Source organism: Zootoca vivipara, chromosome 1 (genome assembly GCF_965207765.1).
Source record: "Zootoca vivipara chromosome 1, rZooViv2.hap1.1, whole genome shotgun sequence".
NCBI lineage: Eukaryota > Metazoa > Chordata > Lepidosauria > Squamata > Lacertidae > Zootoca > Zootoca vivipara.
Window position 1 is genome coordinate 94,313,390 of NC_142582.1, and position 16,955 is coordinate 94,330,344.

Genomic DNA, 16,955 nt, shown 5'->3' on the forward strand with positions numbered 1-16,955 from the left:
AAACATATATAATCAAAATGTGGTATTTGTTGCCTTGTGAAATTTTGAAATGATTTTGCATTTGATTGTTATTGTAACAGTGTACTGATTTTCATTTTTGTTCTGCTGTGAGCCACCTTGGAACACATTTATATGGAAAAGTGGCATACAAATTTTTACTAGTCCTCCTCCTCCTGCTATTGTAATTAGTGTTTATTTCCCCAAGTTACTATGCATTATAGCTACCTGTTGCTTCTTTCGTCACAGAATTTGGTCCTCAGTTTCTGAGCCAGATGATCTACAAGATCAGATTCCAAAATCCTTTTCTCTGTCTGCCTTTCCTTCTCAAATGATTTCACCTACGAAAATGCAAAATAGGTGTTTGATTCCCCTTTGTATTACTCCCATCAAGACACTGACCAGACTCGGACCTCCTTGAAGCATCACCAGCAAGGTGGCTGCATTATGTGCCCTCAGACAACGCTGTGCAAAAGAGCACTGCAACATTTGGGAGTGTGAGCAAACAGGGCAGGAACAACAGGCGAAGAAAAGCCGAAGGGGAAAGGTGCAACCCAGGCACTTTTTACCTTTACATGATTTCCTTCTTTATCAGAGACGAGGGCCACGTAGGTGATCCCGGAACACCTGCAATATTCCTGCAGTTCCTCCTGGGACTAAAACAAACACAAATTACACAAAAAATAAAGATTAGATTTCACACCACTGAATGTTTTCTGGAAAGACACACAGAAAGACAGTGTGGCTGATGAGAATGATGCACTGATGAGAGGCGGGTTCAAATCCCTCCCCACGAAGCTTGCTTGGGGCCAGTCGCTGTCATTCAGCCTGATCTACTTCACAGAGTTGCAGTGGGGCTAAGGGCAGGGCGGAGAGGAAGGATAACTGCACCCCACTCTTAGTTCTCAAGGAAGAATGGAAATATTTTTTAAAATAGTAATAAATATAATCCATACCAGGCAAAAGTATCAGGTTCTCTCTGCTTGGACAATCTTTAGGAGGAGTGCTCATACAAGATATGTTGTTGAGCTTTATGAGGTTTCAACAATTTTAAAGTGAGAGGCAAGGGGTGGGATTCAACTAAACTCTTGTACGGATGGAACGGGTTACACAACAGGAGTCACACCCTGCAACATCCCCAAATCTGTTCCGGGGGGACAGAACAAATCAAGGGGGGGGGGGAGTTGCAGCTGGAACTTGTTGAGTGCTATGATGAATATATTAGATAGGCGATTTACCTGGGACCAGTCATACATGATTTCAGCTGCTATTCCTGCAGTCCAGAGCTTCTGAACAATATTGAGAGCTCTTGCCATTGATGTTTGGCCAACACTAACGACTAACAGGTCGCAAGAGCTCACTGTAATCTGGAAGAAAAGGAAAGGGGGGGGGGGAGGACCAAATGGTTAGAATCCTTGAGGAACTGCCTCACCACTGTTTTTGAAACGATTAAGTCAGAATGGCAGTGAAGTTTGCTTTTGATAGAGATAAAGCAGTCGTAGCTGCTAAATAACAGTTGTATTCTTGGTTAATAATCATAATTATTTGGACATCTTGGAAGGTGCACAGGCTGGGGGCAAACAACAGTTTGGAGAAGCCGACAGAGACTTTTTGGAAACAAAGAGTTTAACTGTTTTTTCCTCCAAATAAAAAGTTTACATGCATTTCTACATTACACAGTTGGAAGCATCCAGGTATTAGTTCCACCCTCACCATTTGCATGACCCCAATTACAGCAATGAAAATCTTAAGTGAAACAAGCATTGCCAGTCTTAAGATTATTTGCTATATTTTCATGTAACTGATAATGTTTGAGAGAGATCAACACTTCTACAGCTTTGTTATTCTTTACTGAGTTTACATTTAAATGATTTTAAAAATGTAATGCAGAGGAATGCAAACGTACAGGCTCTTCCATACTCAAAACTGCTGAGCTTATTCTGTCTATAGCTATGCTGACTCCAACTGCCAAAGGAACTGGACCAACTGCTTGTGGGCCTCTAAACTGTGGAATCTGAGAAGACAAAAAGCAGAGGTATACTAGAAAAGTATCAATCATAGCTTAAATTTATAAGCATAAATTAATAAGCACTCACCAAATGATCGTATCTTCCCCCAGCAGCGAGAATGTCAGTAACTATCCTATGTCTGCGTTTAATATATGCAATAAACTGAAATATAATTCCATTGTGTTGCTGTATTTTATAAACCAGCCCCAAATTTATGGATACCTGCAAGATAAAATGTTGCGTTTATGTCGTCATCTTAGACTTAAGGCAACTGCAGTAAGCAGAATTGGTACAAATGTTCAAATTAACAAGCATGTAAAGTTATTTCAGGTACTAAAATGAGAATTAAAATTCCCTAAGGAAGGCAGTGGTGATCCTAAACAGCATCTATCCCCTCCTGCCTGGTTTTTCATAGGGTGGGATGTGCAAGAGCTATTGTTATCCATCTGTCTCAAGCTTATCCTCTGCACTGGTGTACAACTGGTCATTTTCAATTAAGACCTAAGTAAACTCCTGCCCCCTTTAAAGTAAAAGCCCCTCCAATACTACATATTGTAAATTTTTTACATGTTGCGCACTTTAGGTGACTAGCTTCAGTAGGTGTTTTCTTTATGGCAATTAAATCCGAGAGATCTGTTACGATTAATCAGTGGCCTGACACAAAAGAAATACCGTTCTAACCCATTTATTTGACTTTTTTAACTCTTACAAACCTGAATTTTTATGCCAAGTTTCTTTAGCAGACCCACTGTTTCCTCAAGCTCTTTCATGCCGAGTTTCACCAGCGAGGTGGCCCCCGTCTTTTGCTTCAATATCGTGTTTAACAATGGCATCAGATCTTGCAACTCCCCTTTCTGTTCAATGAATTTGTACAGTTGAACAAGCTGAAAGGCAAGAGATGGGTATCAATAAAGCACACATGTAAGAATTGCTATGTGCTGGTTGGAACTAAAGGCACAAGAGCAGAAAGCCCCATCAGCAAGACAAACTGGCAAACAAAGCAGCTGTTTTAAAATGGGACTATGTGACTTCTAAATGGAGCTGCAGCCAGTATTCTGGACCAACATTTTGTACCAGTTGAAGTTTCTGCATCACCTTCAAGGGCAGCACCATCTAGAGTGTGTTGCAACAACCTAATCTGGAAGTTACCAGAGCATGGAGTACAATGGACAAGTCATCTCCACCCCAAAGTAGCCAAAGCTGGTGAATCAGCTTGAGCTGGAAACAGGCACTCCTGAACTTCCAGTGACCATGCTGGAGCATACCTGCTTTTCATGATTCAGCTTCCAATTTACTGACCTACTTCCAGCTCACTGCTGCCTCTGAGCACTAACCTTGCACCTTGGTGCTCTCTCCTGATTTAGAATGTAAAATGAGTGTGATCTGTGCATTGGCAACAATTCCCAGTGGTTTCAGTATGTTTAAATATTGTCTGTTTCCAATAGAGAAATCTCAGCTAGGTTAAGTATAAAATACATGCAGGTCAAAGACAACCAATGTAAAAGACTGCAGTATTGGCAGTGAGTAGCTATGTCTTGCCTGTTATAAATGGGAAGAAGGAGACTATAAAAAGAAAGGTTAAGTAAAATGCTCATTGAAGTATTTGCACGCTCTCTTGAACCTTCATAGTACTATCAAAGAAAACTGAACATGTTGCTTTTAATTTTTAACCACTCTGAGAATCTCTCAGGGCTCAAGAGTGGGGTATAAATGTATCTGTACATCAAAAATAACACACACACATAACCAAGGCCTTTTCATATTACTTACACTGTTTGATGACAGAGAAATGTTGCAGAACTTGGCTTCCACTTCTCTTTTAGTTAATTTTTCAGTCTGCAGCAAAATAAATGATCAACATACAAGCTGTTTGATATTCTCTTATTTCTAGTTTGGGGGTGACTTAAAACAGAATTTGTGTTTTTTAAAACCAAGCAGTGCTTAAATTTTATGAAATAAAATAAAAATGTGACATTTAAATTTCTGTCCTGTCACCCATAAAATGCTCAACATTTATATGCAGATTATTATTAAACTTTATTTATGTGTCTCCTTATATTGGAAGGTCTCAAGGAAACTTACATAGAAAATGAAGAAATATTTAAAAACCATACACCAATTATAACTAAACGTGATCGCACTAAACATCCCCCAAATACATATTTCCCACAAATGATCACTGTGACAGAACATTTTGTTGTATTTGCAAATAAAAAAATACAAGAAACAGTTAAAAATAATCCACTGTAAACAAGTGGTACAGTGACAATAAAGTATTTCTAATAAGCATCCACACCAGTATCTTCAGGGTTCCTGAACCAGCAAGTGATGTGTGTACAAATCTCCTTTGCTGAATCACGGCAAGCAGAGCTAGTGCATCACAGCCTAAAGGCAGTTGGGGACATTTGATCCAATGTTCACTTTAATGTTACTTCCCTGCTACATGAACCCATTGTCTTTTCCTCCTCTCTGTGATCCTGGTGAACACCTACTCTTCCTTTTCCCTCTGGTCCCTCCTTCAAAACTTGCTGCAATGATTTATGCAGCTTGTCTGCAACCAATAAAGGAGCCTTGTGGTTACTGAACACATAAATGACTTACCACAGCATCGTACAGAATGATGTAAACTTGATTGAGTTTATCTTCAGGTATCCCGCAATGCAGGAGGATAGCTTTCAGTAAGGCAGTGTGATTCAAGAAGATGCTATAGTTTCTTTCCTAATAAAGAGCAAAGTTTGGTGTTTATGCCCATTACCTTTTTAATGATAGACAAATTTGAGTTTCCTTAATTCAGGGGAAAAAGTTCACTAATCATTCGATCTCCTATAGCATTGTGTCTTGCACATCAGAACTTAGGTGTACTTCAAACTTGGAAGAACTCGTTTGAAACTGCAGTTAAGCCGTGTTAGCTGTGTACAGCTTGAAAACAGCGGTCAGGATCCAATGAACCATGAAACTTGTTCTGTGAGTCTAAGCAGGCTTAGGGACAGAAGCGTTCTCCCTCTGCCCTGGAACTACAAAAAGTGGTTTTTGAAATGGGGTAGAGTTTGGAACAGCTTGGAATATGGTATTGTGGTGTGAAGAGAGTGTGTCAGAAAACATCAAAAACTCTGTTCAGCTAATGCAACTTCACTGCATAAATCTAATCAGTTCTTGGCATCCTAACCAGTTATTCAAATTTGGTATTTAATATATAAATATTTTAGAATCATTAACATTTAAGCTTCAATAAAAATGAAGGCTATGTTTATGCGATGATGGATTGTGGCTACTGTGTTCTCGGCGTGATTATCCAGTAATCTTAGCTGGTACAAGTCCCCTGCAGTTTCATAACATCTGCTTCTCCTCTGCAAATTTTTTCTTAAAATGTTTTGAGATTTTCCAAGGGAAAGTATGTAAAAAATCTTTGGAAAAATCCAACATTTTCTCATTAATGTCTTGCTTACAGATATTAAACACATACAATCCTTGATTAGAAGTCTGGCAAAGATATGTTACAGTTGGGTAGAGAGGGAAGAAAAACTAAACTGCATAAAATTTTGAAAGACTTCTGTAAGGCAAGCTATAAAATGGACCAATTTCATTCCTACTCTGCTATTTATACAATGCCCTAACATTAAGAGCAGGCATCCCCAAACTGCGGCCCTCCAGATGTTTTGGGCTACAACTCCCATGGCCCCTAGCTAACGGGACCAGTGGTCGGGGAAGATGGGAATTGTAGTCCAAAACATCTGGAGGGCCGAAGTTTGGGGATACCTGTTTAAGAGGATAAGTGCAGGAGAAGAAAGAGACTCCTTCTTTTAAACTAAACAAAAACTAAAACACTGTGTATATTTTTTTGGGGGGGGCAGAGGAACACTTACCTGCAACACAGGAAACTCTTGGATTATTTCAGAAATTGTGTAGATTGCTTCTGCAATAGGTAGAAAACTGTTGCCAGCAGGAGTGATGATATCCAAAGCACATTCTAAGAGCTCTCTTGGATGACAGCGGTCTAATTTCCGAGGCCTGAAAACCCGCTCGATACAATATCTGGGAGGGCGGGAGTAAAATGTGAATATTTTACATTTTAAAGCATTTTTATTTATTTTTAGTTATTTGACATTTATTACTATTTTGGGGGGAGGGAAAAAAGCTCAACCACTTTGCGGGTGTCACGAATTTTACTTTTTGAAATATGGCAACCCTAGGTTCCAGGGACAATTACAACACAATAAAAACAGCAACGTACAATATATTGATTGCAAACAATTAACACAGCCAATAAAATCATGTGCAGGGATCAACCATCAATCACTGGACATTCCCAAAGGTCTGGGCAAACAGATATGAATCTGCCTTTTACAGTGCTATTGACTCATCTACCCCCATTCTGCTTGCAACAATTGGCTGTGACGAGATTTCTCCAGTGCTGCTACTCAAGATTCTTTTTGTAAATGGAAATGACGGGGAATGATACAACATGCAAAGTGTGAACTATGGCCTCTCCTACTTAGGTCAGATTTATTTTTAAAGGTACAAAAATTAGACAGGCAGGTACTACATTTGAAGAAAGAATGAAATAATTCCTGGGCCATTCCCTTACCTTTTCAAATTTGTTATGTTATTTCTAGCTACATATCTTGCAAAAGGAATCTGGAGGGGGAAACGTAAAATGCAGAGTGTAAATTAAAAAATGATCATATCAAACAAAAGTAGTTGAAATGATTATAGTACTTCAGAAATGATTTCCATACTTGTCAAAAGTTCATTTTAATGCCAAATAGGCAATGCTAGTGAAAGTTTTCCACCAAAATTTCCAGTAGGTTCATCTACATAGCCAATCATTCTAATTTATGTGGTTTCAGATTTTGTGAAATTCTTCCAGTAATCAATACTTTATGAACAGAACAACCCTTTGAAATTGTTGCTAGTTTAATCCTATAAATGAGCATTTGATTTTTAGCAGAATTGACCAGAACTATGACATGATTAAATAAGGAGGGGAAAAGGAACAAGCGCGCCAGAGCACCTTTTCAATTGCAGCAATTAGAATTCTTTAAAACACTTCCTCCAATCAGACTGCACAATCATTTACTACTACTACTACTATTATTTTATTATACTGTAGTGACAAAAATACTAAATGAAACTAATTTGTCACACTGGGAATGTGTTGTTGACTACGTGAAGCCAATTCTGAGTTAATCTGCCTTTTATAAACGCTAGAAATTGTTTCCTTAATGCGTCAGGTTTCCACATGAGAGGGAAGGGAGAGCGGTTGCAAAGTAGTACGGTCTTAAAGGAATTCAGCTGCATGGAGGACCATCCTACAATGCCAACATCAATGTCTGAATCAGCCCTCATCGTCAACCAAGGAAAGTCGGTAAAGTGGCTGGGCAGAAACTCTAAGATCACTTAACTCTACACTATTACTCACCCTGAGATCATAAGGAAGCATCACCAGCATTCCACTGTGATCCATTAAATATGAAGCTTCGTTGTGTTCATACAGTTTTCTGTTCCTAGGCATAAGCAAGGGGGTGTGCAGCTTGACAGCTCCTGTTCAAAAATGGTTGAGAGAGTCTAATTTCTGCACCACAAACGGGAAACTAACAGACAGTTTTAGAAAGCCAATGCACTCGTATGTAACATTCCTTTTTTTTCTTAGTGAGAAAGCTGTATGTTCATGATTGGCTGGTCAAGACTCTGTGAGAGATATTGAGCCTACCCCTGTAATAGGTGCAGAGAAGAAAGAGGTCTCTCTCATTCCTAAAAGATGGAATTGCCACTGTAGTTTTGGTGACCATTTAAATTCTCTTTGCATAGAATTCACACGTACTTTTCTTGTGAAAACCTTACTGGAATAAACTGGAACATTATGGGTTCTGGGAAGAGTCCATTAATTTAATTTTTTTTAAAAGCAAATTATTAAATTTTTCAAATAAACACATTAAACAAAACAAAACATTCAACAACAAACACAACACACACAATTTTTCTCTTTTTAACATCTATTCACCTATCTCAAATTCCCAATGCTCTGCCGAGCTTTGACTTCCCCTCCCTCCCCTCATTTGGTTTTCTTATCAACTCTTATCTCACAGTTCCTTTACTCCTTCTACTTAAAGTCATTTCGTAGGATTTATTTCAATCCTGCAAGTGTCTTTAAACTTCTGCAATTCCTCTCCATATAGTCCACAAATTTACTCCAGTCTTTTTGGAACTTTGCCTCTCCCTGGTTTCGGATCCTGCTAGTCAGTCTTGCTAATTCCGCATAGTCTATCATTTTTGTCTGCCACTCTTTGATCGTCAGTAACTCCTGAGTTTTCCATTTTTGGGCTAACAAAGTCCTTGCCGCGGTTGTCGCATACATAAATAATACTTTATCTCCTTTTACAATCTCTTGTCCTATATGACCCAATAAAAAAGCCTCCGGTTTTTTGGGAAAAGTATATTTAAAAATCTTTTTCAGTTCATTGTATATCATTTCCCAAAATCTTTTAACTTTTTCACATGTCCACCACATATGATAAAATTCACCATCCTTCTCTTTACATTTCCAGCATGTTTTACTACTCATCCTATACATCTTGGCTAATTTTACTGGTGTTAAATACCATCTGTACATCATCTTCAAGACATTCTCTTTCAGGGCAGTACATGCAGTAAATTTCAATGTTTGATTCCACAATTTCAACCACGCATCATATTCAATATTATACCCAAAATCTTTTGCCCATTTTATCATCACATCTTTTGTCAGTTCATCTTTCGTATACCATTCTAACAACAAATCATACATTTATGACAACAATTTTGTTCTGCCTTCCAACAATTCTATTTGAAATTTGGACCTTTTATCTTCAAAACCTATTTTTTTAAATCATTTATAAACACATCATTTACTTGGTGATATTGCAACCATCCAGTCAGAAATTCTTTAATTTCATCATAGGGTTTCAGCTTCCATCCCTTTTCTGATTTCCTCAATATCTCCTCGTAAGTGGCCCTCCTCCCCGGCTCAATTTTTTTTTTAAGATAGAAGCAAAAACTAAAAAGGCAAAATCTTTGAGCTGATCAATGTCCCTGGCCCCACTTTTTTTTTTTAGAGAGAGAGAGAGAGAGAGAGAGAGGAAAAAATAGTTCCCTAACCCAATTTATGTATAAAACAAATTCAAGAACCAATTGTGTAAACATACATACCGTGTCTTTTAAAGATTCGGCTGATTGTCTCACATACATGTTGCTGGATCTTGATTGATTGCACTGAAAAACTGCCCTGGAATCAAGAATGATCATGATGCATAAGGAATTCTGAACACTGGAAACATCCAAAGTACAAGCCACCTCAAATCAGAACGACCATACTGTCACACCATGAGAAAGCAATATGGATGTTATACTCAGCAAAGAGTCTTACATTAGTTTTAACCAGTGGATCATTTCACTGAATATTGGCCACTTTGCACTCTGCTGGGAGTTTTTTATACCAATAATTTAAAGTTTAAAAGTTTAACCATTACAGTATTCCTGGAAATATGATGGTTAGGCTCAGAAACATGCCTCAGAAACTGTCCCACGTGAGGCTCCAGGGTTAAAAAGGAGAAAATCCAGATGGTTTAAAAAACAAAAACAGGCCCTAGGACATAATGGGAAAATGCAACAGAGGTGTCAGAACAGTAAAAAGGTAAAGGTACCCCTGACCATTAAGTTCAGTCACGGACGACTCTGGGGTTGTGCCGCTCATCTCCTCTATAGGCCGAGGGAGCCGGCATTTGTCCACAGACAGCTTCCAGGTCATGTGGCCAGCCAGAGCTCTGGCAAACCAGAGCAGCGCACGGAAATGCCGTTTACCTTCCCGCCGGAGCGGTACCTATTTATCTTCTTGCACTTTGACATGCTTTCAAACTGCTAGGTTGGCAGGAGCTGGGACCAAACAATGGGAGCTCACCCCGTTGCGGGGATTCGAACTGCCAACCTTCTGATCGGCAAGCCCTAGGTTCAGTGGTTTTGACCAGAGCGCCACCTGCGTCCCTTGTCAGAACAGTACCATTTGCTAAGAACGCTGCTAAAAATAATGTCTCCCCTGCAACACCTGTTTTTCACATTTCTAGTCCTGTAGAAAGGTATTAAATTGGGAGCAGGAGTTTTTATGCCTTCATCCCTTAACAGCATTTTACACCTATAAATAAAAATAAGAGCGGCATTGGAGACAGGGCACAAAAAGCTTTTGCAAATGTTTTGTGCCTCCTCCATGTAGCCTGGTAAAAGAAAAAAAGCATGTAGTTATAACTGGATGTTCTGTGCTTTCAACATAAGAAGGGGACGTGGATATTGACATCTTCAATGCTAATGTTGGAAGCACTACTACTGCCACTTAGTTTTATATGGCACATTGTCAAGTGTTGAAAATGTTTAATTTCCATAAGCTTGTTTCCTAGCAAGTGTAGAAAGCAGTTCTGCTCTCGCAAGGTATATACAAGACGTTAACACCAATTGGCCCGAGCTGCTATTGTTCCATAGGTACCCTCCTAAACCTTCAGAAACATCTTTATAGGAGGCTGCAGTGGGAAGGAAAAGTTGGGAAAGTCTCAGATCTTAAGTTCCAAGCAATTCTCTGTTACCTGCTATGCAGATAAGTTGACCTGCTCATTGGAAATGTACATCTATGTGCAACCACCACTGGTGTGATGTATTTGGGGGCACAATCAGGAGTAGGGAATTTATTCACCCATATTATCATCTAGTATCTGCATCTAGGTGGACATGCATAACCTTACGTAAGATATCAAGCAAAAGTACAGTGGTACCTCTACTTACGAATTTAATGCGTTCTGAACACACATTCGTAAGTAGAAAAAATTGTAAGTCGAATCCCATAGGAATGCATTGGGAGAAAAAAATTGTAAGTCGAAGCAGCCCTATCTAAAAATTCGTAAGTAGAAAAAATCCTATCTAAACTACATCCAAGATGGCGGACGGAGCTCCATTCATAAGTAGAAACATTCGTTAAGTAGAGTTATTCGTAAGTAGAGGTACCACTGCATTCAGTTCTGGATCACTGTGACATCCGAAGACATTCATATAAACTGGACTGCAGCATCGCCTAGCCCAGGCTTCCTCAAACTCGGCCCTCCAGATGTTTTTGGCCTACAACTCCCATGATCCCTAGCTAGCAAGGCCAGTGGTGAGGGATGATGGGAGTTGTAGTCTCGAAACATCTGGAGGGCCGAGTTTGAGGAAGCCTGGAGTAAATTGTAAGAGCTCAGATTTCAACAGCAGCTGTGGGTTATTTATTTATTTTATTGTTCCTGCACGGTACTAGTCATTAAATTTAAAGCAAACCTTGAGAATGTCACTGTCATAGGTGTAATCAATTGCAGGAGAGATGCGCTGTGAAAATATCTGACCCATCATTGTCCGGTAAGCTTTCCCATCCACATTTGCTAAAGTATGATGAAGCACTTCATGAAGTTCAGACTCCTCCATCTGAGGTGGAGGAAGGTGCTCACTCTTTAACAACTCCATAGCAGTTGGTCTTTTGGAAGGATCATGGTTCAACAGCCAAGCAATAACCAATTTCTAAAAAAGAAGCAAAAATAAAGTCGTGGTGTGTTTTTTTTTAAAAAAAAATTATTGCTCTTTTCTTTTTAGTCACATCTTCCCAACACCACACTTAATATAAGAAGGAGCTAAAAGTTGCAAATAATTGTAACGTTAATATTCCACAAGTGGCATAATTTCCAGAGTAAAATGTCAATAAATCTTTTGGAGCCATTCTAATGAGCTCTGCAGACTTCACACTTCAGTGTCAGTAGTTTACTTCCCCTTTCTATAATTTATTTTCCTTTGTCTCTAGTGCTATATTGTAATTGCTTGGGCATGCACTGGTGTGAAACAAAGAGGGTAAAATTATGATTAAACTTTGAGAACACAGAACACAGCAATTGAAAAAGGTTTATGAATACCTGTTTTGCATTCTTCACTTCATCAAAGTCTTCTGGAAATTCAATAGAAGGCTGGGAAATAAAGCAGAGTAGTATCAGACATGAAGAAAGTTGCAAAAGATATGCTTCCCCAAAACCAGAATGTTTTTTGCATTCAGAACAATAATTTAAAGATTGCAAGTACTTCAGTCAAATCCCCAAGTGCGTATTTCCAGGGTTTTAACAGCTGATGGATGCCACTCAAAACTGAGTTTTCATTGTTGGCAAAGCAGTCACACCAGCAATTCTGCCAGATGGTGGTATAGATTATACAGCTATTTATTTGTACTATCGCATAGCAAACATAGATCCCACAGGGCAGACACTGGCTCATTATGCATTGCATCAGGTACATGTCTATTAATGTACAATACCACTGCAAATACTTTCCCTTCATGCTTTTTACAAGTAAATGTAAGAGCAGTAGAGTTCTCCTCCCACCCCAGGCAATGTTGAAGGTAGCAGCCCCCTTTCTTATCACAAACAATTTTTGTAACAGATCTAATGTATTTTACTTAACACAGCAGAAAATGAAATCTATGCTCTATAAAGACTTTGTATTGGCTTAGTGGGTGGAGGGACATGATTAAAAACGAATAATCTCTGGAAACGGTCAATAGGAAGTTCTGGTCTAGATATTTATTTTTTAAAATATATTTGTGTTAAGTTCTGGAACTAGAGTTTTATAATAGGTTTAATGCTGGATCCAGAGAGAATTCTGTATGTGACGTAAGCAACAAGTAATATTTGACAGGTTATTATGAAGCTTTCATACATACAAGCCTTAGCTGACTGAGAACAAAGATCCTTTCCGATGCAGTCGTCAACGGATGGTAAGACATCTCAAAGAATATTATGCCCAAACTGAAGAGGTCCACTTTCTAGTAGAAAAAGATTGAAAGTATAAGTAAGTGTAGTTGCAAAGAGGGAAATTAACACATTGCTGCCCATTCCCCTAAGTTTACAACCATTCTAATAAGGCTAAGCACTGAGCCACAATCTGCTCGCTTTACCTTACTGCAGACCCATTCCCTTTGCTGAATTTGATTTAAGTAAGGAGAGCAGAATCTTAAACTCTCCATGTGCTAGACTAGAGGAAGGCACATCTACAATCCCCCCTCCCCCGTGTGCGTTGCCAATCCTATCTCTCCTTGCTGGGCTCCCTTGTCATAATGGGCAAAGGAACTTCAGCAGTGCCTTTGGAAGGAGCACAGGAATTTCAGCATGGAGAACTAGCACCAGACAGGCACCCTATGCACAGAAAGATCTCTACAGTCAACTCAGAGACCTGGATCAAAAAAGCCACTTTTGGATCCCTCGTACCTAACAGTTTCCAAAGAGACTTTTACCTGATTGTAAGTAGATTTAGTACTTCCTTGGACCTCTGGGCTCACATAAAGAGCGGTGCCAACCATTCCTGTTAAGTTACCTATTAAGGACAACACTTAGTTATCAACTACGCCACCGAAGCATTGTCTAAGTCTAGGCATTTCATAGTACTTTCTTTAAATGGAGAAGTTGGTTGTTGTTTTAAAGTATTTCTCCAAATAGTGTTATTAATCCAAATTTTTAGCAATCCTGTAATTACCCTCTTATAGTACATCACAAGCAATTAATGTTTTGTAGAAATAATTTTCTTATACCTACCAGAAGGATCACTTTTTGCCAAACAATCCTCTCCTTCTCCTTGCCTTGTGTCTGCCTGAAAAAGAAACCCCAGAAAACTTGAATTGTATGCCTCCCCAGATTGTTAGATGGTTCAAAACTGTGGATATTCCAAAATCTATGCAACAGGCACAAGTACTAGATTCAAATCTCTTCACAGTTATGAAACTCACAGGGCCAGTATGTACAGGATAGCACTAACTCAAAAGGATTGATAATGTGAAGGTACAATGTACAGAGCTCTGAGTGCCTTAAAAGAACAGTAGGATTAAAATGTAATACATACTACTGAAGTGACAAAGTACAAAGAAACAGTGCAGTGAAAAACCACAATTATCTATCAAAAAGAGGCTCTCCCACACTGTGCAAACAAACAAAAACTACTACACCTCTTTTACATAGCAATAATTATTTTTCAAGATGGCTTACATTATACATTTTTATAGTTCAACTTTTAAAAAAGCACCTACTACATATGCTGGGTGATCAGTTGCCAAACCAAAATCACCAATTTTCACATGGTCTTCGGAATCTAAAAAAATGTTGACAGGTTTCAGATCTCGGTGAATCATTCCCTTTTAATAAAATAAAACAGTTTGATATGAGAGAATTGGTATGTATATGGATCACATATCAATATATGGTATGGGTCCTGGATACCTAAGAAACTGTTTATTTCTATATATGTCTGCCTGCTGATAAAATTTGCAACCCAACAGTGGCCGGAAGTGCAGTTCATTGGGAAGTTGGAGAAAGCCATGTCCCACTGAAGCCAAGTGGAGCCTCTCAGTGAACGATGCAATTTTATGCATGTTTATTCAGAAATAACTCCCACTATGTTCAGTGGGAGTTACTTTCAGGAAAGTGTGTATAGGACCATTCCTTAAGTTAGCTGCATCAACTCGAATCAATAGGAAAGTTAGTCATGATTTACTTCCCAAGATGGCTGGACAGTGTTCTTGAAGCTACAAACATGAGTTTGACCAAACTGCGGGAGGCAGTGGAAGACAGGAGTGCCTGGCGTGCTATGGTCCATGGGGTCGCGAAGAGTCGGACACGACTAAACGACTAAACAACAACAACAACTTCCCAAGTACAGTGGTACCTTGGTTTACAAACAGCCCTGTTAACGAACTATTCAGTTTATGAACTCCGCAAAACCAGAAGTAGTGTTCCGGTTAGCGAACTTTACCTCAGTCTACGAACGGAAGCTGAACGGTGGAAGGGCACTGGTGGTGGGAGGTTTCATTAGGGAAAGCGCGTCTCGGTTTAAGAATGGATTTGGTTTAAGAACGGACTTCAGGAACAGATATAAGTTCTTAACCGAGGTACTGTACCACTGTACTGATATAGGATTGCAATGTAAGTTTAGGTTCCACTGATTTCAAGGATTAAACAAAAACAAATAGGAATACAAGCCCAATTATTTTAATCGATTGAGCTTGGCATGAATGTGGCTCACCTTTTCATGGATATAAGCTAATCCATCCAGAATTTCCCGGAAAAATCTCCAGAGGCGATTGGTATCTTCATATAGACCTTGGTCAATGGTATCCCGCAAAGTGCTCTTTTCACAATATTCCATCTTCAGATATAAAATGAAGAAACAGTTGAAAAACAGGAAGCCACATTCACTTCATGGTTATGCTTAGCACTGAAAACATTTCTAACTATATCACTGTGATGGTATTAGCATATATAAACATTTACTGTTCAGGTTTGTAGCCTCCCCGTTTGACTAACATGTGTGATTTTAATAAACGTTACTAACCGGCTACACTTCATATGTACAGTGTTTGAACCCCAAATGCAATGAGCTTTTGTGATAGGGTGAAACAGAAATCTAAGCCAAACAGTTTTGTTTTCAGAGAAAATCACCACCGCCAAATAAATGCTGGATACAGAGATTAAAAAACAAAAAAGCCAACCCTGTGAATTCATCCCTCCTAGATAACTAGGGGAAGTGGGGAGCGGGAATCATTTGCACAATCATGGTAAACCATTAACTATGATCTACCTGTGATGTACAAATGCTGCCTTAGGTTCAATTAAAATGCAGTCTTCTACACCATAGTCATTAAGTGTTTCTAACCTGAATGTACAGATGGTGAACAGTCTGAATTGCTGATGTTTCATCCTCTTCACTGTGACTATTTTTTCCTTTGTAGCCTTCATCCTGCGTCAGATAAACACAAAAGTAGAATGCAAGCAAACAGAGATTCTCCACATATGTAGCGATGTTCACAAACCATGCGAGTGCTCATACTTTTTAAAACCACAGTGGTTTTCATGTGCCAAATCAAATTGCGCTCTGTTTCCATTTTTACTTGGATTGAATTTTATTTTTCTTGACATCAAGCACTGGCATGAGCCCCCCCCCCCAAATCACTGCATTTTACTTGCATATGTGGCCACATGAGCTTGTATGCTAATACCTATGCCTGCTTGTAGGATCACTTAACATAAGACTGGGGTGGGGGTACTGGAATCATAATATTAACAGTATGTACAAGTCTACCCTCAACCATGCAAACCTTTAATGAAGTATTCTATCATTCTGAGATCTGGACCATTAGCCTGTCAAATGTTTTACCTTCATAACCGGAGAATGCTGCCATGTAAAACGCAACACTGAGGAAACACCCTTAAGTTTAAATGCCTATAAAAACTATGGCGCAAAAATGCTGGACTCATTATTAGGCAGTGACAATAGATTTGGCTGGACTTGCTGGCAGGCCACTGTGGGAGGAGGTTTAGTCCACCTGCCCAGACTATCCAAGATACATTGCCAGCAACATGAGCAAGGATCCAGGCAGAATGCTTAATTCTTTTTTTCTTTGTTCCTTGTACAGCCAGAAATATAACTGGAGATCTAATCAATATTTTTATGGCAGGCGGAATATGTTTTCTGTACCAGCCCTTTGGAAAGCTCTACATTCCAGAATTCAAAGGCACAGCTGCTGCTCTCAGAGCGGAACAAGAATTTGACTTCGCTCCAGAAGAAGTAGTGTCAGTAATGCTCTTGAGTAGAGCCCCAACTGCATAGGGATGCAAAGCAAGAGTGTTTTGAGACAGTTCTATAGGCAGTATCCTGAGGAACACTTAGGGGTGTGAAACTTGAATTGTCAAATCTGGTCAAAAAACTGGCCAGTTTCCCCCCCCCTAAAGCATTAACTTTATTAGAACATTTTTTAAAAAATTCTGGAAACTTCAGCTCAGCCAAAATGGGGCAGAGAGATTATTAATGGGGACTAGTAGATATCAGCACATCATGTCAATGTTTCATCATTTGCATGGGCTTCCAGTCCATTTCAAT

General features: G+C 39.2%; 1 protein-coding gene across 2 annotated transcripts in view; it reads right to left on the bottom strand.

The window, feature by feature from the left end:
* The window catches only part of EIF2AK4 (eukaryotic translation initiation factor 2 alpha kinase 4), a 40,891-nt gene that overhangs the window by 4,490 nt on the left and 19,446 nt on the right, over positions 1 to 16,955 (bottom strand). For both annotated transcript variants that reach the window (XM_035110899.3, XM_035110909.3), the window contains exons 14-33: positions 15,732 to 15,815; positions 15,102 to 15,224; positions 14,110 to 14,214; positions 13,622 to 13,676; positions 13,324 to 13,403; positions 12,754 to 12,855; positions 11,957 to 12,007; positions 11,334 to 11,570; positions 9,192 to 9,267; positions 7,426 to 7,547; positions 6,592 to 6,641; positions 5,870 to 6,038; positions 4,608 to 4,724; positions 3,777 to 3,842; positions 2,720 to 2,890; positions 2,094 to 2,228; positions 1,904 to 2,011; positions 1,236 to 1,364; positions 567 to 653; positions 226 to 338 (exon numbers count right to left, since the gene is read on the bottom strand). In XM_035110899.3, coding sequence (XP_034966790.2) covers positions 226 to 338; positions 567 to 653; positions 1,236 to 1,364; positions 1,904 to 2,011; positions 2,094 to 2,228; positions 2,720 to 2,890; positions 3,777 to 3,842; positions 4,608 to 4,724; positions 5,870 to 6,038; positions 6,592 to 6,641; positions 7,426 to 7,547; positions 9,192 to 9,267; positions 11,334 to 11,570; positions 11,957 to 12,007; positions 12,754 to 12,855; positions 13,324 to 13,403; positions 13,622 to 13,676; positions 14,110 to 14,214; positions 15,102 to 15,224; positions 15,732 to 15,815 — 2,180 coding nt within the window. The remainder of the gene's footprint in view (positions 1 to 225; positions 339 to 566; positions 654 to 1,235; positions 1,365 to 1,903; positions 2,012 to 2,093; positions 2,229 to 2,719; positions 2,891 to 3,776; positions 3,843 to 4,607; positions 4,725 to 5,869; positions 6,039 to 6,591; positions 6,642 to 7,425; positions 7,548 to 9,191; positions 9,268 to 11,333; positions 11,571 to 11,956; positions 12,008 to 12,753; positions 12,856 to 13,323; positions 13,404 to 13,621; positions 13,677 to 14,109; positions 14,215 to 15,101; positions 15,225 to 15,731; positions 15,816 to 16,955) is intronic.